The 24,022-nt window shown below is 37.8% G+C and overlaps 1 protein-coding gene across 3 annotated transcripts in view; it reads right to left on the bottom strand.

The window, feature by feature from the left end:
• The window catches only part of NBAS (NBAS subunit of NRZ tethering complex), a 394,628-nt gene that overhangs the window by 234,435 nt on the left and 136,171 nt on the right, over nt 1-24,022 (bottom strand). For all 3 annotated transcript variants that reach the window (XM_004028860.5, XM_063696052.1, XM_063696053.1), the window contains exons 23-25: nt 21,934-22,087; nt 15,117-15,302; nt 13,146-13,319 (exon numbers count right to left, since the gene is read on the bottom strand). In XM_004028860.5, the coding sequence (XP_004028909.2) occupies nt 13,146-13,319; nt 15,117-15,302; nt 21,934-22,087 (514 nt within the window). The remainder of the gene's footprint in view (nt 1-13,145; nt 13,320-15,116; nt 15,303-21,933; nt 22,088-24,022) is intronic.

Raw genomic sequence — 24,022 nt, 5'->3', positions numbered from 1 at the left:
ACTTAGGGTGACTTTCTGTATAGAACAAAGCATTTCCCATGGCAAACCACAGATTCCCATTCTTGGAGTATTTTCCAGGATATGAAAATAACCAATTGATTTTTTTCTCATCTATAAACCATGAATATTAACAATACCTTTCTAAGAAGACTATTTCAAGGATTAAATTAATAAATATAGAATGAAAAATAAATACAGCAAAAAATAATTTGCATGCTTATATTATTAGCACCACAGCAACCAAAATGAAAGTAATTTTCTTAGAGCTCTTTTGAACAATAAAATAAATCTAAGATAATTTCCATGATAATAGTCTACTGGTTTTCAATGTTTTAGTAGAAACTCATCAGTAAACACAAAAGAGATAGGAAAGGGATGGAGAGAAGCTACCAAACAAGGGCATTTTCTCAGTAGAAAAATCACATCAATGGACGTAAAAAAGAAACTTTCAAGGTTACCAGGAAAACAAAGTTTTCCAAAGCTGTTGAATTAAAGGATTTATATACATTTCTTCAAGGTAGAGTTGGCCATCCATACCTGTGGGCTCCACTTCCCTGGATTCAACCAGCCATGTATCCAAAATATCTGGGGCAAAAAGTGTCTGTACTGAACATGTACAGACCATTTTTTCTTGTCATTATTCCCTAAACAATATAGTATAAAAACTATTTACATAACATTTACATTGTATTAGGTATTATATGTAATCTACAGAAGATTTAAAGTATACAAGAGGATGTGCAAAGGTTATCACAAATACTACACCATTGTGTATCAGGGACTTGAGCATCCATGGATTTTGGTAGCCTGGTGGCAGGAGGGCTTAAGAGGGATACTAAAGCAATCCCCCCCAGATACTGAGGGATGAATGTATTCATCTGAAAAATGTCATCTGACAAAGAGTTAACCAAGGTTGCAAAGTGACTAACTGGTAAAATAGGAACAAGCTGACAGTAATAAAAATAAGTACTGTTGAAAATTAATAAAAACAGCTACCTTTTCCTGATTTATTTTTCCTTCCTTCCTGTGTGTGTGTATGTGTGTGTGTATATACACTTTTTTTTTTTCCAGATACAAGGTCTCACTATGTTGCTCAGGCTGGTCTCAAACCCCTGGCCTCAAGTGATCCTCCTGCCTCGACTTCCCAAAGTGCTGGGATTACAGGCATGAGCCACCACACACAGCCCTCTGATTTCTTATTGTGTGCCAGGTACCATTTCTAAGTGTTTTGTGTGCACTAATTCCTAAGTCGTCATAACAATCCTATAAAATTACTACTAGTACTATTCTCATTACACACAAATGAAAAACAAATACCCTAAGAGGTCAAATAATTTGCCTGAACCCACAGAGCTAATAAGTGGTAAAGCCAGGATTCAAACCAGGCAATTGGCTCCAGAGCTTAAACTAAGCAAGACAGGCTCTCACAATCCTGCATTCAGGAAGAATGAAAGAAATTGAGAGAAGATATGGCAATAAAACACTCATATATGGTAAGAAAACATCCCTGGAAGATAAAAACACTGAAACCAATTTCAGTCAAGGAACAATTTGGGAAACCATTTGAAATAAAAGCCAAAGTCCTTGATGTCTTACTTGTTCTCCCCACTTCCGATATATCTTTCCCTCTGTGAGACATTAAATAACCACTTTTTTTTTTAATTTTTTTTTTTTTATTTTGAGACAGAGTCTCGCTGTGTCGCCCAGGCTCAAGTGCAGTGGTGCAATCTCGGCTCACAGCAACATCCACCTCCCAGGTCCAAGCGATTCTCCTGCCTCAGCGTCCTGAGTAGCTGGGATTACAGGTGCCCACAATCACATCTGGCTAATTTTTGTATTTTCAGTAGAGATGGACTTTCACCATGTTGGCCAGGCTGGTCTCCAACTCTTGACCTAAGGTGATTCACCCACCTCGGGCTCTCAAAATGCTGGGATTACAGGCATGAGCCACTGCGCCCAGCCCTAAAGAACCACTTTTACATTCAATGTCCTTGAGTCCATATTTGACCGCATATGTTCAAACCTTACGTTGAGAATCCTTTAACAGTCCTTCAATATGAAAGGTAAAGAATAAATCTTTTGCCTTCCACTTAAACACCTCTATGGCCTGCTCCCATGAACCACTTACCCTTCTACATAAAGTTTTATTTCACTCAAATTAAATTACTTGCATTTACCTAAACATGATATTAACCAGATTATGTCTCCTTGTTTTAGTCTACTCTTACCTGGAATGTCTTCTCAAGAAGACATGTCTTGCCATGTCTAAAACCTACCCAATAATCCAGTGTTATCTCCATTTGACTTTGACTTAAATTCAGCTTTCCCAGATGTCTACAGTCCTGGAGTATGCTCAACAGTTGCTAGTCCAGTGAATAAGTCCTTATACTACTCTCATACATAAGATACCCTTCTCTCTCTGTATTCCTATGGCACATTTCTTTTCTCTTCTTATGCCATTCTGCATATCGTTTAAAATATAATCTATCATGTATATGAAACATACTGTTCAAATTTATAAGACATTTTTCAGTCTTTCCCTGTTAGAATCCCTATAAGATGCCTAACTTCATATAGTCTAAGACATACTTTTTTTTCATTATTCCTTCCCTATTATCTCAGTTGTCACTTTTATACTGTCATTTGCCCTTTCTCAAGCTTAAAGAGGACAGCCCATCTGAGACTTCCTAAGAAGTCAATGAAATGAGTCTTCCACACCATAGGCCGCAGATCATCACCCATACTGCATAGCAAGGTAAAATGCAAAAGAATAATAATTTCTAAAAAATCTTAAAATTATGCACTATATACAACTAGAAAAGAACACAGATGATAAGATAGGATACCTGGAATATCCCAAAGAATCAAGCAATCAAATCAGTGAAGTAGCAGAATACAAAACTAACATATAAATAGCTTTTATATACACAAACATTAAATAGTTAGAGGAAATGAAGGTAGATAGTATAAACAGAGAAAACTTAAAACTTAGGAATAAATTTAACAAAAAACGTGCAAAACATCTAAGAGGAATATTTTCAAGCAATTCTAAAAGAGATTTAAGAATACATAAACTAATAGAACAACATCCGCTATTATTGGATAAGATGACTGAACATTATACAAATATTGGTCTCCCTAAGTTAATGTACAAATTCAATGCAATCACAAAAAAATACCAATAAGTGATTTTATGAAAGTAGACAAACTGTTACTAAAGTTCAGATAGAGAAACAAATATACAATAACATGTAAAAAAAAAAAAAAAATGAGGAAAAAACCCACAGAGGAATACTACCTCCTCAGACATTAAAACACACTAAAATCTCTCTTGTTTTTTTTTTTATTATACTTTAAGTTTTAGGGTACATGTGCACATTGTGCAGGTTAGTTACATATGTATACATGTGCCATGCTGGTGCGCTGCACCCACTAACTCGTCATCTAGCATTAGGTATATCTCCCAATGCTATCCCTCCCCCCTCCCCCCACCCCACAACAGTCCCCAGAGTGTGATATTCCCCTTCCTGTGTCCATGTGATCTCATTGTTCAATTCCCACCTATGAGTGAGAATATGCGGTGTTTGGTTTTTTGTTCTTGCGATAGTTTACTGAGAATGATGGTTTCCAATTTCATCCATGTCCCTACAAAGGACATGAACTCATCATTCTTTATGGCTGCATAGTATTCCATGGTGTATATGTGCCACATTTTCTTAATCCAGTCTATCATTGTTGGACATTTGGGTTGGTTCCAAGTCTTTGCTATTGAAAACACACTAAAATCTCTATAATTAAAATCATGAAGTACTAGTGCATGGACAGACAGACCGGTAGAATACAGAAACTCTAGAATTAAACCCATGTACAGATGGAAATTTAGGTATATGACAAAGGTGGCATTTCAAATCACTAGGGTAATGGTAAACTTTTTAATAAATGATGCTGGAACAACTGCGTGGTCATTTGGGAAAATAAAATCAGATCCATGTCTCACAATACAAAAGAATAAACTCCAAATAAATTGGGAAGAGAAAAATAAAACCATGCAAGTACTAGAAGAAAACGTGAGAGAATTCTTCCTTAACTCTGAGTATGAAAAGGCTTTCCAACTATTACTCAAAATACAGAGGCAGTAAAAGATCGAACAATTTGACTACACAAAAATTAAAAAGTGAAAACATTGTATGACACAATAAACAAAGTCAAAAGACAACTGACCAACTGGGAGAAATATTAATATATGCCACAGAGAAAGGGTTACACGAATACGTAAGAATTCCTAAAAATTAAGGTACAAAGGAACAAAAACCCTATCGAAGAATGGAGTAAGGACAGGAATAAATTCACAAAAGAGAGATAATGCCTATCTAACATATCGGAAAATGTTAAAACTCTTAATTAGAAAAGCACAAATTGAAACAACACTGAAATACCATTTCTCACCTATCACATTGGCACAAATTTTAAAATATGACAACAAATTCTGTTGGCAAAATTGTGGAGAAACGGGCATACTCCTACTTGGCTGGTGGGAATGTAAATTAGAACAGTCCTACTAAAGAAAAATTTGGCTACATCAAGACAACTCTTGCCTTTTTAAACCCAGCAGTCTCCTTCCAGGAATATATGCTGAAAATACACCAATAATATAAAAATACATGTGGACAAGGTTATTCACTGAAGCACTGCTTGTAATTGCAAAAATATTGGGAATGACATGTATCCCAACACATGGAAAGCTAGTGAGACTAAGTAAGTTTTTAAAATTTTATTAGATTTAGATTTATATGCATATGTGGCTAGTGACTACCATTTTGAATAGCACAGCTTGAGAGGTACTTTTCACTTCCTGAGGACCATAGACCAGAGAAAGTGCACAGAAAATTGCAGCCAAAAGTTTAAGGGGTTAAGTATGCCCTCCGCAAACATATCTTGCTGGGACAGGAGTCCAGGACCTGCCAAGGAGAGGGGCCTAGTAATCACCCAATACTTCTGATACTTTCTGGAGGACTACACCCTAGGAATAGGGGAGAACTGGAAATAGGAGAGTCTTTTTGAAACTTGAAACCGCTCAATCCCTGATCAGATGACAGTGACTTCACTACTCAGAGAATAAAATGGCAAAGAGAGTGGAGATTATTTGCCACACGGGTAACTGGCAAAGGATAATTTCCATATCACAGTACTGCAAATTAAACCACAAGGAGATGTTGCTACATACACAGCAGAATGAGTAAAATTTTTAAAAAGACCCTCAATGGCAATTACACAGGTGTTCTCTTTAGAAAAATGTCTAGCCTTATACATTATTTGTAGTTTTCTGTATTTATGCCATATTATTTTTCTATGCTGCCATAATAAATTACCACGAACTTGGTGACCTAACACAAATTTATCCTCTTACAGTTCTGTAGGTCAGAAACCAAAATGGACCTGACTGAGCTAAAATTCAGTTGTCAGCAAATAAATGTGTTCCTTCTGATGTTCCAGGAGAGAACCCACTTCCTTACCTTTTCCAGCTTCTAGAGGGTGCCCACACTACTTGTCTCAAGGCCCCTTTCTGTATCTTCAAAGACAGCAACAATCTGACAATTCTATAGCATCCTGACCACAGCCGGAAAGATCTGCTACCTTTAAGGACTGGACACACCTGGATAATTCAGGATAGCTTTGCCATCTAAAAGTCCTTAGTTTAATCAAACCTGCAAAGCCCCTTTTGCCAGGTAAGGTAACATCTTCATAGATTCAGGAATTAGGACATGGACACTTTGGGAGGCCATTATTCTACCTACCACATGTGCTATACTTCAGAATAAAAATATAATAAAGTAATATGCATACTTGACTATTAAAAGTCTGGTTAAGATTATCCTCATCCAACACCTGAACAATTCAGATCCTCTGGTCATTTTAACTCTGATGCTAAAACTACCTTCTTACTATTATTCACCTTGCTTTTAATACTTCCCATACTTTTTCATTATTATTAATTTATACACTGAATGCTTTATATTTTTCTCATATTTACTGTTTCCTAAGTATGATTATTTTTTTCCCCACTCTTTATCATTCCCTCTTATATCTCACTACTTTCTTTTTGTATATAATTTCCTTCTTCATGAAGTACATCCTTGAATAATTCTTTCAGGATGGGTCTGTAAATGATAAACTCTCTGTTTTCATTTATCTTTAAAAAGTCTTTTTTACATTCACATTTGAATGATAGTGTCTCTAAGTAAAATATCCTGGGTTAGAAATGCAGTATACTATGTGGCTTAAAGGTTTTGAAGTCATACTACTTAGGCTTAAATCCCTAATGCATCAGTAAATAAGAAACATATAATGTGAGCAAGCTAATTAACTACTCTGCTTTCTCTGAATCTATAAAATGCGATAAATGATAGCTATATAGTCATAAAAATTAAATGAGTTAATACATGTGAAATGTTTAAAACATAACTACCAAAGAAAAAGCATTAAGTAGCCAGGCGTGGTGGCTCATGCCTGTATTCCTAGTGCTTTGGGAGGCTGAGCTGGGAGGACTGCTTGAGGCCAGAAGTTCCAGAGACCAGCCTGGGCAACGTAGCAAGACACCATCCCTACAAAAAGTTATTTTAAAAGCATCAAGTAAATCCTGGCTATCATTAACTATTAGGTTGACTTAAATATCAAGGTTAATTTTCCTTGACATTTAACACATATATATTATTTCATTGTCTGCTGGTATCCATTGTTCTTAAGAAGTCTGCTTTCAGATTTACGGTTTTCCTTTGACTGTAACTTTTGTTTAATCCTAGGCCATTTTTAAGATTCTCTCTGTGCCCGTGGTATCCTTAAGTTCCATTAGAGTACATCTAAATATAGGCTGAACTGTATTTCACTTAGCCTCCTCAAGATCTGAATGCACCTCGTATCTTTCATTGATTTTAGGGAAGTCCCACATTGAATACTGTCTGCTTATTGTCATCTCTAGTCTCTCTTCCTGGAATGCTTATTACTCTCATGACAGACCTGCTTTCTCTATCCTCAATGTCTTTTAACCCCGTATATTTTTCATTTCTTCACCTTCATGTGTAACAATCCAGAAAATTTCTTAGATTATCTTCAAGATTTCAATTCTTTAATTGTAGCCAAAATTCTTTTGAATCCATCCATTTAATGTTTTGCTTTTATTATTACAGTTTCAAATCTAGAAGTTCTATGTGCTCTTTTTCAAATCTTACTCTTTTTTTCACAATTTCTCCTTCCTATCTCATGTCTTTATTTCTTTCCTCATATCCTAAATATTTAAAATATTCATTTTATAGCCTGCATCTGATCATCTATTACCAGAGGGGAAGTGGAGCAAGGCCTGCCACTGAGTTTTGCTCAAAGTTTAGTTTCCTTTCGTGTTTTATAAAGTTGGATTGTAAACTCATCCTCATCAAAGCTTTATCTGTAAGAATCTTGTACAATCTAGATTAAAGTGAGTCCTTCAGAGAGGTTTTGCTTTTGCTGCTACCAAGCAAACTAGGTATCACCAGCCCATGTCCAGTTTTATCACAGGTCACAGAGGCGTATTAATTGAAAGCACAAATTCATGTTAGGCAAGCCTGTTGTTTGACTGCTCAGAAAGAAACTCCCTGCCCCCACATTCCCCACTCCCCTCGAATCCAGAATACATACCCAGGGAGTCATGCTCCTCTGCTACCTTCATGTGCCAATGATAAGCAGTTTCCTACTCTACATTATTGACAATGCATCTTTTAAAGAGCCATGGCATTATATAGAAGTCTTATTTCTTCTTTTTCTTTTATTTTCTGCATGACAAAGAATCTTTAATTTTAAATGAGTATCAGTATACCAAGTAATAACATGTAGAAAGTTTGTGAATTCTATCATCTGGTGATTTTGATTAAGAGAAACTAAATGTAGCCCAAACAATTCCCAAGTGTTCATTATTCTAACCGTTAGCAAGAATAAACTACTTTAAGGCTTGCTGCAACTTCTCACAGGTTCAAGTAACTATTTAATACTTTTTCATAAAGCCCATGACCTTCAAGAAAGTGTTAGGGCAAAAAAAAAATTATTTCATCCCTTTTTTTCTTCAAAGAAGTGAATTTCTTCTTACCAGATCTAAGAAAGAAAAAGTCAACACTGATACATGTGTACTTGACTAAAAGGCATAGGAAAACAAACAACAAGTGCTCATTAAATTTCTAAGAAATATGAGGGAAAAACATAAAATCTTCGCATAAGTTCTAAGTCTGTACAAAGAAGCTAGATTTGCTACTCTCAAAAAATTAAAACACCTACTGTATAATATACAGAAATAATTTAATACCTTTTCACAAGACCATAACTTGAGCTCTGCTAAAGCTTCATATTCCCTGCGGGCATCTAAAATGCCAGTCCATGAAACAGGTGCTCCTTTCTTCTGGAAGTTTCCATGGATTTCTAGCCAATATGGCAAAGGTTGTCCAAGACTTCATCCCAGTTCTGCTAGAAGTAGGTCTGCAAGATGGGCATCTTCTCGTGGGTCTCCTGCAGCTCCGTGGGATCCCAGTGCTGCAGCTTCCTTGGCCTTGAACACGTTCTCCCTCTGCGGATGGTACTGTTCAATTTCAGCCTGAGCTGAGGCACTGGCCTGCTTCCTCCTCCTGTTCTTTTGCTTGGTACCCCTCCTCGGTGGATGGCTTCTCAGCCTACAGCAGCTGCTGGGGCCAACCGACTGGCCACGGCTGTGGTGACTCTGAAGCCGAGGCAAGCGCCCTAAATCGGCTCCAGGGTCAGCTGACCAGGTCACTCATGATCTACCAGAAGTCTGACTTCTGACTCATCATTTTAAAGACTTCACCTTCTATCTCAAGATAGGTGTTAAAATTCACTCCTCTACAGGTTTCAAGACCACAATCCCCATCCCAAGTAGTCACTCCCTCCTTCTCATGAGTATTTCTCTAACTTCTACCCCTCTCTTCACTTTTGCCTGGTAGAAATTTCCCTTGTTCTCCTAAAAGTTCAACCATGCAGGTAAGCAGATTTTTTAAAATTAACATTTTAATGAGTACTTCTAAATATTTTAGTGGTAAGATTTTTAGAATTTCTAGTCAATGATATTGCCAGCTACAAAAATTTATATTCATCTTTATATTTTTTGAGTTTTCTAAATATTCTACAGTAAGCATTAAATTAGAAAAGGTCATGTTCAAACTAAAATTGCTCACTGACATATGTAATCAGAAGTGAAGAAAAAAGATGGCACCTAACAAAGCTATGACACCTAGTGAAGTCCTATTTGTTAAAAGAAGAGTAGACATTTAAAGCAGTTGTTCCCGGTTTTCCATCAAAATCACCGAATAAATTGTCAAACGCATACTCCAGGATGCTTCTGCTAATTTCTAATCCATTATATCTGGATTGAGCATAGAAAATGCTATGAAAAAATGCACATGGTTCTGAGGCACAGATACACTCAAAGATTACTAGTTTAGAAGTCAGAGAACAATATGAGAAGGCAGAAGCTTTTGTCCCCCAGTTACCCCTATCTAGGACTAGCCCAAGTTTCTTCCCAAGTTTCACTTTCCAAGGAGGAATCCAAGCAAAGAACAATGGCTTAAAATCAGAAAGGAGTGCTTTAAGATACTATTTTTAAAAAGAGGAAGGTTTGAGGCATATGAGATGGTTTCAAAGACAAATGTGGCAGGTCAAGTGTAATGGCAGCACTAGTATAAGTCTAAAGATCCATTTCTTTATCATTATGACTCTGGTCAACTTCATTATCAGTCCCAAGTATTTGCTCCTCTCTTCCTCTGAGAGGATTATTCTTCCCTGCCCCATTAACATCAAGCTTGCCCATGAGACGTTCTTTGACCTGTGAAATGTGAAGAAGTAACCTAAGCCACATTTGGACTGAAGTTTTGTGAGCCACTGTGTGGTTCTACTTTGTTCTTTTCCCTATGCCACAAGAGAGAAAAGGGGGACTGTTCTTTCTTCCTGAGTCCCCAAATGAATAAGACATGGGACACAGCAGAGGCCAACCACAGCTGACGTTTGACACTTGTGAGAAATAAATGTTCGCAGTCGTAAGCTACTAAGATATAGATGTCACTTGTTAATGTAGCATAACTTAGTCTATCCTGTCTGATACAGAAATAACTGCACCTATTACATTACTAAAAATACTTTGTGCATGATTCATGGAAGCTCTGAGGTGCATTCTTTTTGTAAATAATCAAGTAAAACACAAACAAGGCTGCCTGCACAATTTTAATAAAGCAAACAAATGTAATCAAGTGATATAAAGCATCATAATAAAATCCAGTGTGAAATTTTTAAGAATCACAATAGAAGTCACTGTGTCAAACCCTGGCAAATGGAGCTGGGGAGAGCCATGAAGTGGGGGCTCTTACACATCATTTGCCTGATAACAGGTAACTATCACAAAAAAATTTTCCAAACCACAGTTGACTACACGAATCACACAAGGACAGCTAATTACTTCTACATAAACGCTTGCCTATTTCAAAAACTATCCCAAGCCCAATCCAAAACTACAAGAGCCTAACCGTAACTCCAAGATTACAAAGCCCTATCTTACTACAACTGACACTTGCCAATCAGACTCACCAGCTCTTGTAAGACACTGCCAGCACGAATAAGATTTCTTTTCAAAACAACTTGCATAACCTCCTCTTTCCCCAATAAACCCTAACCTATTCCTTTATTCTCCACCCATACTGGAAGCCACTTTGGTCTGTATGTATGTCTTGAATTGCAGTCCTACTTCTTGAATATTGTTCCCAAATAAAATCTTTTCATTTAGAGATTTGTCTTGCTATATTTTTTATATTGACACCAGTTTCAAGCATTCATTTATTTATTCACTTGCCCTGCCAAAATTTGCTGACATTTGCTCTCTACTAGGCACTGTGCAATTCCCTGGTAATAAGGAGATAAATAAGATCTAGAAGATGCATACAGAAAGCAAAGGGAGAGAGAGAGAAATATGTAAGCAAATAAATACAGCACAGTATGATAAGAGCTATAATAGAGACAGAGTACGAAGACAGAGAAGTCACAGAAGGTTTCACAGCAGAGAGAATCTTAGCAGGACCTTGAAGGATAGGCAGGTATTTGTTAAGTGAAGAAAATGGGATCACTACTCCAAACAAAGGAAACAGTCTGTAACACATGGAGGGCCATGAGTGAACCAGACAGGGGAGGAGTTAAGAAGTTCCATGTGAGTATCCTAGTGCATGCATGGAGAGAAATAAAGCTAAAGCAGACAGGAAGCAGACAGCAAAGAACCTTCCAAGCCACTCTAGAGAATCCAACATTTACCTGTCAGCAACGGTCAGTCACTGAAAACTCTCCGCAGATCATGACATGATCACATGTATGTTGCAGGAAGACAACACTGAGAGAAATACAGAAGCTGGGTTGGAAAGGAAGAGCCCAACAACATCACTGTTCTCTGTTTTGAGATTCACATGTTTCAACAAAGGCAAATGGCTGTATGTTTTGTTCAAAAGGCACACGCTAAATTGCCAAGTAAAAACAACAAAAAGCTGACTATATACAAAGGATTTACAGAAGTATAACACAAAAGATTACTGGAAAGAATTTAAAGTCACTTCTTTCTTCCTCATAAAACATTCATATTCAATCCATCTTGCTTCTCACAAAGTATTCTGCTGCCACAAGCAACCCACCCTGACCTCACCACCCCAAACTTAAAATCGGATTACTAAGAGCAAACTGCTTATGAGAAGATAGAAAATTTTAAAAAGCCAATGAACAGATATATTTCTGAAAGACCACCCTTTTAGAAACCAAAACATAGATTAGCTAAGCAATGTTTTCCTTTCTATTTTGATTATACTGGTCCATGACCATGTATCTTACCAGACACTACTAATGAAGGCCGGTGCAAGGAAATAGTCCCAGCCAGAATTTAGAATTGGAATGAGCCCTACATGGGGCTTCCACTTGAACCCCAATCTAATGTTTTGAACCTCACTACAAAGTCAGCGCCTTCTGTGGCTCTGCCAACTTGCTTGCATACCCTCCAATGGAAAGGGAGACATTATCTCTTGAAACAGTATATTTGATCTATGGCTAAATTTTTAGGTTTCTGATATTGCCAAAGTACACTACACTTAACAAAATGACTATACTACCAGGAAATATGAACAATCATTTGTACCCTTCAGAAATACAAAGCTATACATATAGTAATTGTAAGCAAATATAAGAATTATTAAGAATAATTACAAAATATCGGCCGTGCGCAGTGGCTCACGCCTGTAATCCCAGCACTTTGAGAGGCCGAGGCAGGCGGATCACCTGAGGTCAGGAGTTCGAGACCAGCCTGGCCAACATGGTGAAACCCTGCCTCTACTAAAAATACAAAAATTTGCCAGGCATGGTGGCACATGCCTGTAATCCCAGCTACTCGGAAGGCTGAGGCAGGAGAATTGCTTGAGCCCAGAAGACGGAGGTTGCAGTGAGCCAAGATCGTGCCACTGCACTCCAGCCTGGCCGACAGAGCGAGACTCTGTCTCAAAAAAAGAAAAAAAGAATAATTACAAGATGTCTTATGAGAACTTAAGAATTTGCATAAATACTGTGAAGGTCCTTGAGGGCAGAAACCTCTTTTCCTGTTTGTGGTAGGAGAAAGTGTACTGGTTAAGGACACAGTTGTGGAATTAGAATACTATGTTTTAATCCTGGTTTCTCTACTTACTGTGTAACCCTAGGCAATTACCCTATTCACTTTATATCACAATTTTCATTTCTTGTAATATTAACATAATAAAAGTATCTATGCCATAGGATTGTTATAAGGATTAAATGAGGCAACACTGGGAAAGTCATTTATAGAAGAATTCAGTACTTGCCAATTATTAGTCTTCTTGGTATTGCCAGCTTCTTAAATATAGTAGATGGCAAACAAACTTTGGAATGAAATAAATCAAAATAAACATAATTTTACAACCTTTGGACTATGCTGTTAAAACTTTTTAAACAATAAAATGACAATCATTTGTTTTTCTGTTTAAAGGGAAATTATCTGCAAAGCCTACCATAAAAATTGTATAAATAAAACCTAATACTGTAGGAGAAAAAGTGCCCAGAATTTTAAGAAGTTAGTTTCTACTTACATCTGGTTTGGAATGCTGAAATATCTTCAGGGGAAATTTTAAGTCCCCTTTAGCTAAAGTTACTAAATATTCTTTTAATAGCTCATTAGCCACACCAGGCGACTGTTTCTCACAACGATGAAGAAAGGGAACCATCCACTGGTAGGCACTTGTCACATATTTGTCCTCAGAACACTGAAAGTACAATCAAGCAAAACAGACAAACAAGAATGAAGTTAAACTAAATGCCTTATTATATCAGACAGCAAGTTCTAAAGTTTACAGGTCCTCAGACTGATGTTAAACAGTGCAAACCCAACACTCTAAAACACACAGTCCAGTTCACCACTCACATGTGGATTGACAGGTAGCAGGAAAATGAATCACCTGCTACTGGGGCTAGTAGAGCTGACAGCAACAATATCACTATGGCTCATCTCTTTACATCATAAGCAATATGGGGTCCCAAGGAGCCTAAGCTCAGCTCTAGAAAACCAACATGCTGCTACTACAACTCAGTCATAAGGTCATCCAGAGCAAAGAGAAGGCATACGCAAAAACAGAGAGAGAGAGAGAGTATAAAAAGAGGCAGAGACACACAGAAAAGGAGACCTTAGACCAACAAAGAGTGAACGAAAAAAGTAGAAAGACAGAGATACACAAATAAGCACAGTTTCTAAAATAGGGGCCACTAGAAAATAGGGTTTCATCTATAAAAGTCAGGAATCTCTCCCTTCTTTTTCCTCTTCCTCTTTGTTTTGCCCCTTTACAACCACCTTTACAAAATTCCAAATGACAGAGATAGTTTTACTCATTATCCCTAAAATTACACAATCGTTTCTCTTAATTATCCCCCAAAAGATACACCTAAAGCTATTAAGAGGAGTCAACATATAACACAAATTAATTTTAATTAGGTAGATTATCAGGAAAAGAAACTAATGAGATAACGGGAAAGTAAAGACAGAGGGAGAGACAAAAGGAAGATAAGCCAGGAGAGGTGGCTCACGCCTATCATCCCAGCACTTTGGGAGGCCTAGGCAGGTAGATCGCCTGAGGTCAGGAGTTCAAGACCAGTGCCTGGCCAACATGGTGAAACCCCATCTCTATTAAAAATGCAAAAATTAGCCTGGTGTGGTGGCAGGCGCCCGTAATCCCAGCTACTCGGGAGGCTGAGGCAGGAGAATCGCTTGAACCCAGGAGATGGAGGTTACAGTGAGCCAAGATCACGTCACTGCACTCCAGCCTGGGCCACAGAGTGAGACTCCATCTGAAAAAAAGAAAAAAAAAAAAAAGGAAGATAAATATAAGATGGGGGAAAATGTGGAAGGGAAGGAGAGAAAAAGAGTCCAGAGAGGAAAAAGAACCTATCATGCAGTTGTGACTCTGCCCCCTCTTCTGGACCATTCAACCTAAGCTGCCAACGAGCAAAAGACTAGAAAGAGCGTTGGCAGCTACCACCTCCACAGCACCATCCTTCTTGCCTGTTGACTCAGTGGCCGGAGTACAAATAAGGTTCTAATTTTGGGGAGAAAGCACAGAATGATCTAAGAATCACTGGGAAAATTCTCTTAAACACACTAACCCTGAAGCCAAGATGTTTTCTTCAAACAACCACCCGGTCCTCTTAACCCTGATACTTTTTTCCAGTCCTTGAAATATATAAGTAATTGGGAAGTTTAACAAAGTGAAAGGTTAAATACAGGATTACTAGAATCACTAGCTAGTTTAGAAAAACACCTAACTAGAACGGAAAAAAAAAGTTATACGGATGGGTCTGAGTAAAGGGCAAGCAAGGTATAAACACAACCAAAATAGTTTTATATGTGTTTAGTTAGTTATGCATAATATTTTACTGTGAAAAAAGTCAATCTTTATTTACTAACTTCTCAGGTCTGTAGAACATTTCATCTTTGGTTTGAGACACATATGTATCAAAGTGCATAGAAAATGCTTTAAAATATTTAAAAAGGAAGTTAAAATAAAACCTACACTATTCATCAGTAATCTTAGTTTTTCAATGTCTTTCATCTGCTGGAGTTCTTTCAGGGTTAGAGTTACATCACACCTGGCTTCATAAACCAATGTTTCCAGAGTAACCAAATTGTCACAGAGAACCAGCAAACCAGGAATATTCCGCTCCATCCCAAGTCGAATAAGTGACAATGCACAGTCCACCTAAAATTGAAAAGCAACAATAAGTTCCTGAGTATTATATATTTCTCATCTATTCTAAAGTAAAAGTCTCCAGTACAGAATCTAATTCTTATAATCATTTTTTATAAAATTGCATTACCAGTAACATACGTTTTTTATTTACTGCAAAAACATCAGAGTCCTTTATCAAATACATCAGCATCAAACTGTTTCAAAGGAATCAAACAATCAGCAAGAAATACGGAAGATAAGAGAAAGACAACCAACCTATTATAAATTTGTAGAGCGTTACAGTTCACAATGCAGCTTTACATATTTCTTTTAATTCTCACAACATTATATTTACATAATAAGAAGAGAAAAAACACATACCTACTAATGATAATGTCAAAATAACCTTATTTTTACTATTACCACTCTGCTTCCAAAAAGAATGTTTGTTTTGAAGGTTTTACTTTTATATTCCTGTATAGTATCTATCCTTTCACACTGCCTTTCCATATAAAAGTCATTCAATAAATATTTGCTGAATAACTATGTTACAAACACTTTCTTAGTCTCAATTCAAATATTTAGCCTTCAAAAGACAAAAACACAGACTGATTGATATTCCTGAAGATGCTCAGGAAACAGCCATTTGACCCCTATTTCCTGGTCAAGTTTATGAACTGATACATTCTCCGAGTGATGGAGAAATGATCTAGTGTAGTCTAAAGCCATTCTCTCTCCCACTACTTCTTACTCTCCTATTCCCAATTATTTATGAGGACCTACTATAAGCTAAGCACCATTCACCATTTGTGTTAGAAATACAAAACTGAGTAAGATGAGGTCTCTTCCTTCAAAGATCTCTCAGCCTTGTAAGAAAAGACAACCACAATGACCGAAGCAGAGTGCAGTGAGTGCTGTGTATGATGCGGATCCCACAGAAGACAGTATTTAGCCAGCCTGAGAGGGTCCCAGAGGAGGGAACACTTAGCATGGACTCTAAAGAATCAAAGGGTATTTGTGAGGTGAGGAAGGAAGATTATGGGAAGGAGAGCAGCACGGAATGCAGAGATGCATGGTGAGTTGTGCAAGTACAATTCCATGTGACTGAAAAGAAGGTGTGAGGGGAAGCAATGAGAAAGACGGCTAGAGTAGGAGGGACGGGCCGGATCATGAATGCTGTGTGTCAAGCTAAGGAACACGCAGCTGATCAGGAAGGCAGAGGATTTCTGAATGAGACATGTCACAAATAGAGCTACACTTTGGAAGGAATACTAAGTATTTACTGACTGATGAATGAAATGTACATGATGAACTGGAAATGGACTGGAGTGAAAATAGGCAGGCTGGTCAGAAGAATTACAGTTACCAGTATTAGAGAAATTTTGACAGAAACACACTGATTCCCCATTCATTGACTGATTAGTTCACACACTTATTCACAGACAGTAAATATTTGTTGCATATTTCTAATATACTGGACAAAAATAATAAGGGGCTAAACTATGACAGTATTCCTGAAGACATACAAGAAAAAGAATATAACAGATAATTAAGCAGACAGAATTTGTGAAATTTGGTCAGAGCAGATGAGAAATTTGAGTAAAGAGGAGTCTAGAATGATTTCTCATCTAATCCACAGCAGAAATTCATATTCATACATATATATGTGTGTGTGTGTGTGTGTGCGTGTATGTGTGTGTGTGTAGAAGAGTCCATTTATTAAAAGTAAAAATTGTGTGTGTGTATGAGTGTGTGTGTGTGTGTGTGTGTGTGTCTGTGTTAGAGGCAAGGTCTTCCCATACTGCCCAGGTTGGAGTGGAGTGGGTTATTCACAAGTGCAGTCATAGCACGTTACAGCCTTGAACTCCTGGGCTCTAGTGATCTTCCCACCTCCGCAACAGAGCAGATGGGACTAAAGGCGCATGCCACCATGCCATGCCTGGCTTTTAATTCTATATTGACCATGTTGCTTGTGAGGTGCCCATATCTTGATACAGATGCCCAATAGTAGGTCCAAGAAGAAGAAAACAAAATCTGTGCCAAAGTACATGTACTTGGTTGACGATGATTTTTTTCTTTTTTTTTTTGAGACTGAGTCTCACTCTGCCTCCCAGGCTGGAGTGCAGTGGTGCAATCTCGGCTCATGGCAAGCTCTGCCTCCTGGGTTCACACCATTCTCCTGCCTCAGCCTCCCGAGTAGTTGGGACTACAGGCATCTGCCACCATGCCTGGCTAATTTTTTTGTATTTTTAGTAGAGATGGCGTTTCACCATGTTAGCCAGGATGGTCTCGATCTCCTGACCTCATGATTCTCCTGCCTCGGCCTCCCAAAGTGCTAGGATTACAGGCATGAGTCACCGTGCCCAGCCAACGATGATATTTGACAACTGTCAGCACAAACATCATAGAACAGTATTTGGGGAGAGGGATCTAAATGGGTCACAACTGCAGACTCTCTTCTAGTAATAACAGTAGCACGCTGGGCAATAGCAATAATTAAGGGACAGGCCAAAGAACATGAGCCCTAGGAGAAGAGTACAATGAATGGTTAAGACAACAACAAGAAACACCTTAAAAATATCACAGAAGCCGAAGAAGAATTACAAGAAAGAAGCAGTGAATAATGTCAAAAAGCAACGATGTTAAACTACAAATGAAGAGAACGTGACATTAAGAGGTAGACTGAGGTGGGCTATCAGCCTTACTGAGTGTGGTCTCAGCAGGGCGGTGGGAGTCGCCAGGCTCTGGGGAAATGAGAAGTAAACAAAAAGCAGAGTGGCTATTTCTGAGCTGAACTGTGATAGAAATAAAAAGCAAAGAAAGAAGCCAAGGAGAATATGGTTCTTTTTTTTATTTATAAAATACAAGGGATGTGAATTTTATGCCCACAAAAAGGGGAGGGGCAGAGAGAGTAGACGCAGAAAAGAAGGAGAGGTAAAAGATACAAGCCAGAGAAAACAGACGGCTTAGAAAGCCACGCTAAGCAGGGGGGAATGTGGAATCTAGAGCAAGGTAAGGAAAGAAAGTGGCTCTGACCAAAAGAGGAGAGCCCTCTTCCTCGGGAAAAGCTGGAAGGAGCACATGCAAATGGAATGGAGTTCTCAAATTTTCAAATAAAATACAAAGCCAAATCATCTTCTGAGAATGATGAGGGAAGTGGTGGGGTAAAAGGAGTAGAGGAGAACGGGAAGAGTGGGCAGCAATGTAATGCCAAGAAAAAATGCCACGCAATAATAAAGGCCCACTCACAACCCTTCAAAGACCTAGGGATGGACAAGTGAAGATGAAGCGAAAAAAGAAGAAATGCATTTTCAGTTGGAAAGAGTGGTCCAAATAAATACAAGGGGGGAACAGTAGAGGGAGGTACAGTATGAGGCAAAATATGGGGGCTCTCCCAGTACTTCAACAGACACCTTTTTTTACCTTAATGCCTAGTAATAAAAACAAAGTTCAAGTCCGAAAGAATACATCTACCTTTATAGCAAGTTTTTAAAAAAAACAAAAACAAAAAAACCTCTATCTCAAATGAATTCTCAGAAAGCATTAAGAAAGCTTGATGCATAGAGCACAGTTTTGTGCAAGTGATAGTCTGAACACACAGTACATCAGCAATTTGTAATATACTCACCAATTTTGTGATCCAAACTAGTATTTTTAATATCAGCTTTGAATCTGTTGCCTTCCCAAATACTTACTAAAGTATAAGTGTTTTAAAATGAAATTACTGACACTTTAACTGCAAGTAGGCTCTAGTGCAACTTACAGAATTATATCATATACCCTAGGTCCTGGCCAGATAAAATTCACCACAATAAACATTTCCCTAAACCAACAAACAAGTTTCGCTAAAGGCACTAAGGAAAAAGAAGTCCCACATCAATTAAATCTCTAAAAATGAAAAAGAGAAAACTATGTCAGATATCACTTTGATCACAGCATAATCCACATGAAACATCAATACCTAACATGAAGCCAAAAAAAAAAAGCCTCTAAGTGTTTTAAAATAAATGAAAGAATGAGAGAAATAATACAAGCCAACTGAACTCCTCCAAAATCAACTTACTTTCTTTATAATTATCCCTTATTACTCAAAAAGAGAATTCAAGGTGTCCAGGCATTATTGCTAGGTTATTTACAAATTAAAGTTTCAGAAAGCTCTGTAGGTTTTTCCTTTAATACACTTTATTTTTTAGAGCAGTTTCAGCTTTGCCATAAAATTGAGCTAAAAGTACAATTTCCATATATCTCCTGCCCCACCCTCCAACCACACAACCTCTCCCACTATCAACATCCCCCACCAGGCCCATGAACGTGCACTGACACATCATCATCCCCCAAAGTCCACGGTTTACATTCAGATTCACTCTTAGTGCTGTACATCCCAAGAGTTTTGACAATTGCATAATGACACATATCCACCATTATGGTATCCAATGAAGAACAGTTTCACTGCCCTCAAACTCCTGTGTGCTCTGTCCGTTCATTTCTCCATCTCCCTTAGCCCCTTGTAAGCCCTAATCTTTTCACTGACTCCATAGTTTTGGCTTTCCCAAAAAGTCATATGGTTGGAATCATACAGTATGCAGCCTTTTCAGATTAGCTTCCTTCACTAATAGGCATTTCAGGTTCCTACATGTCTTCCATGGTTTGATAGTTCATTTCTTTTTTAGAGCTGAGTAAATATTCTATTTTGGGGGCACCACAATGTATCTGTTCACCTACTAAAGGACATCTTGGTTCTTCAATGCTAACAAATGTATTGCTCAAATGCAGGACATTACTAATAACCTGTGAGTGGGGGGAGCAATATGGGACTCTGTATTTCCTACTCAATTTTTCTGCAAACCTGAAATTCCTCTAAAAAATAAAGTCTATAAATAAATAACAAAATAGTTGATTGTAAAAAAAAAAACCCACAGCTTATTTTGCATTCCATTGTGGCATTTTTTTCTGTTACTAATTTTTTGAAACTGAATAATGTTTGAAATTTGGGTTACAAAATATTTAAACACCAAAAATTGAGGAATCATTAATGATCTTTTAAAATTCATGATACCGATTGCCCAGCACTTTTTATTGACATGAGAAATTTTTTAATTCACATTCCTAGCTCATCTGACAAAACTACCTAGAAATAAGTTTTTTTAATGTATATATAAATACACAAACACAGACACACTTTTCTCCTTATTCTCAAAGAGCTTTATCTAGTTCAACCAGGAAACCGCAAAAGGCTCAAACAAAACTTGTCCATCTAACAAAATCATTTTTCTTGTTAGCCAGAGATAACAGCAAAACACATATATTTGCAAAACTCCTATAACTCATACGGCGCCACTGGAGTCTTAAAAAATGTCTAGGTGCATGTTACAACAACCTACGTGGAGTTGATCGTTTATTTTTTTACAGTTTTTTTAAATACAGATTCTATTTAAAAAGATTATACAGGGACCCAGATTTTGTCTGGCTCTGCCACTGTGTGTCCCTGTGCAAGACGTTCACTCTTTCTGTGAACTTTATCTATTTATAAAATACGGAATTAAAGTAATTGAACTAGCTTATTTCCAAAGATTGACTTCATCGTGTTATCTCTTCAGATTCTACACATTTTCAAAAGTGCATCTTCATAGACTAGGATGTCAATCACAAATGTTCTTGGCCATCACCCAAAGAGTTTAGTCTAGAATATTCCCAACAGCTCGGCAAATAATTCATCTTCAATGCTATGAATATTATAAAATAGGAATTAGGTTAAGCAGAAATTCAAGAAATCTATCACGTGGAAACACATGGGCCATGCTAGATAAACTAAGTATAAATTCATTTTATTTATTTTTAAAATTTTTAAAAAACTTGTCACTGACTTGAAGCTCAACTAAGTAGAAATTTAAACAAAGGGGATATATTACCTCCCATAGTACTGCTGCTCACCAGACCACCTGGATTCACCTTTCCTGTCAAATCAAAGGCTGATGGTAGGACAGGCAGTAAAAAGTGAAGACTGAACGTGGAAGAAAGAAATCATCATCTGCTAGCTAGAACCAACCCCACGGGAAAACCAAGGTACAGAAAAGGCAGGCAATAGGTCTGAGTCACAAAGTCTATTAGCTGAAGAGTCAAGATTAGTATTCAGATACTCTAAGGTTCAGTATAATCGTCATCTCTCTCTTCCAGATCCTTCTCTAATGCAGCTGTTTGGCATCTCTGTAAAAGTGTCTAAGAACTGAGAGAAATTAGGCATGAACTTCAGGAAAACATTAGAAACAACTTCAAACAGGGTTCCTGAAAGGCAAAGTTACAATCAACTGCATTACTGCAATAAAATAGTGGCTTAACCAAGAATTTGTATGTAGACACGATCTTTTAAATTATATGGTGTTAAGCCTACGAAAAATATATAGAAAACAAGGGACAGTATGTACCACATTTTGCAACTTAGGTTTTAACGTTACTTTTATGCACCTGCTCTGTAAGAATCCAAAACAAAAGCCACAAAACGTTCTAATGCACAGGATAACAAAGAAATAAATATTCAATTCATCTCTTGCAATTATATACATGATTCCTGCACTGCTGTCAGCCCCGACTCCGTGTACTGAATCCTAAGGATCCAAGGCAGTTCCACTAACATTACTGAGCAGCAGCTGCCATTTCCCCTCACCTGCCGAGCATAATGCTCTATTTCCTCTGCTCTGGTCTGATACCAGTCCATAACCTTCTCCACCGTAAGCTGAGTCATCCTGAACCTTAGTAACTCAGGCTGTGCAGCATACAAGAATTCACTTTCATCTTGGAGATTCGGCTCAACAACCATTCTGTGAAGCACAAAAGGACCAATTAACAACTGACTAGAATGTTGGAAAAACATATAATTTTGTGAGAGAAAGACAGGGACAGAGATGGGGAGAAAGTAAGAGACAGGGAGCATACATGTATGTGGTTTGTGTATCTTATCACATGCACACACACCCTTACAAGATAAATGAGACTTTTTTGGATGCGTAATTTATTTTCCCCCCATTTTCCCGATTTAAAAAATCGGAAGGCATAATACATCAAAACGGCTATGCCACAAATCAATCAAATAAGTACTAACAAAATCAAAAATCACTGAGGGAAGCTTTTACAAAATATACACAGCTCGGTGCTTACCACAGGCCCACTCAATCAAAAACTCCTGTGCTGGCCAGCCAGGCCTAGTTTAGGAAAATATCCCCAGTGATTCCAACTTGAATTTGAATTAAGAAATCTTGTTTTCGATGTTCATAAAAATAAGAGGAAATACACCTTATTTATGTTGATAATATACCTCTACTAGGTGCCAGCAATTTAGTACTGTACTGACATTTGCACAGCACAGGACTACTCTATACCATTCCCTATCAAATGTGAAAAAAAAGAAACCACATCTTGGAGGAACATACACAGGGCTAACCTCGTGGGGATTGCTGATTATGAGGAGTTTTTAACGAGAATGATCATGGCCAATTGCCTTCCATGGTTAAGGACAAAAAAAAAAATACAAAATAACAAGTATCAGATGGGCATATGTAAAAATGCTATGTTCCATTAGGGACAGTCATTCATCTAAAGCAAGCTGGCAGTACATGACTGGTGCTACAATGGTTCTTGTTGTAAGGCAATGAGCTTTGGAGTCAGAATAGAATCAGACATACAATTCCATCACTGAAAGCTGTGAAACCTGCAAATTCCTTAACTAAAACTAGTCTAAGATCTCCTTTATCCCTATTTATTCCTTTTATTCCTTTTATTTAAACGGGGAAAACACTATACAAGAATGTTGTGAAAATCCAAAATAACAGAGCACTGCCTGGCACAAAGGAAGTGCTTAATTTTATTTACTGTTATTTTTGTTAAAATTATTAGCAGAAACAGCCTGTAAACATTGGGGCATTTTACCCACATGCCTTAGACAACCTACTTTGCTTATACCTGCCACTACAAGAAAACTTCCCTATATATGGAATGGTCCTTCACTTACTAGTCTCACAGTGTTGTTAACATTCTTCCAGGGATTTCCCCCCAGCTCTGCCCACACGAAGCACATCACTCACTCCTCCTGGCATCTCTTACATCTGCTCTATTTTTGCAAGAAAAAGGGGCCAACAGTAACGCTGAGTTCCTCTGATACCTCCTTCAGTTCTGCGTATTTATTTCCTCCTTAGCACCCTTTGATAGAACTGACCGCTCCTCCTTCTGGAAATGCCCTTTGCCCCTCGTCAGTCTGCTGTCACGCTGTGAAGCATTCCTCCCTCTGGCTGCCCCTTCTCAGTCACCTTTGCTACAGCATCCTCCCTCCTCTCCCCAAGCATGAATACCAGAAAGGACACAGGCTTGTTAGCCCAGCTCTCTTCTTGCTTTCCACTCTCCCCAGTCTCCTCTTCAACTCTACACTATCAATTACCACAGACATTACAACAGCAACAGTATATTTTATAAACCTTTAGGTGTTTAACTTCATATCTGACTAGTGATTTTAGCTGATACAGAAATCTATAGCAAAAAATATTATCCTCCAAAAGTTTCAAAGGATTGCTCCATTGTTTTCTAGTTTCTAGTGTTTTTCCTAAGGGGCCTGAGGTCATTCTGATTCCCAACTCCTTTTACATAACATGCCTTTCTCTTCACAAGACTGTATCCCTAATATTCTGGAAGGTCATGGTGGTATGCTGTGATGTAATAGGCATTTCTGAGGATGCATAATCTTCCATTCAAAGCAATAGGCTTGA

Source organism: Gorilla gorilla, chromosome 12 (assembly GCF_029281585.2).
Source record: "Gorilla gorilla gorilla isolate KB3781 chromosome 12, NHGRI_mGorGor1-v2.1_pri, whole genome shotgun sequence".
Taxonomy (NCBI): domain Eukaryota; kingdom Metazoa; phylum Chordata; class Mammalia; order Primates; family Hominidae; genus Gorilla; species Gorilla gorilla.
This window is presented reverse-complemented; position numbering and strand designations above follow the sequence as displayed.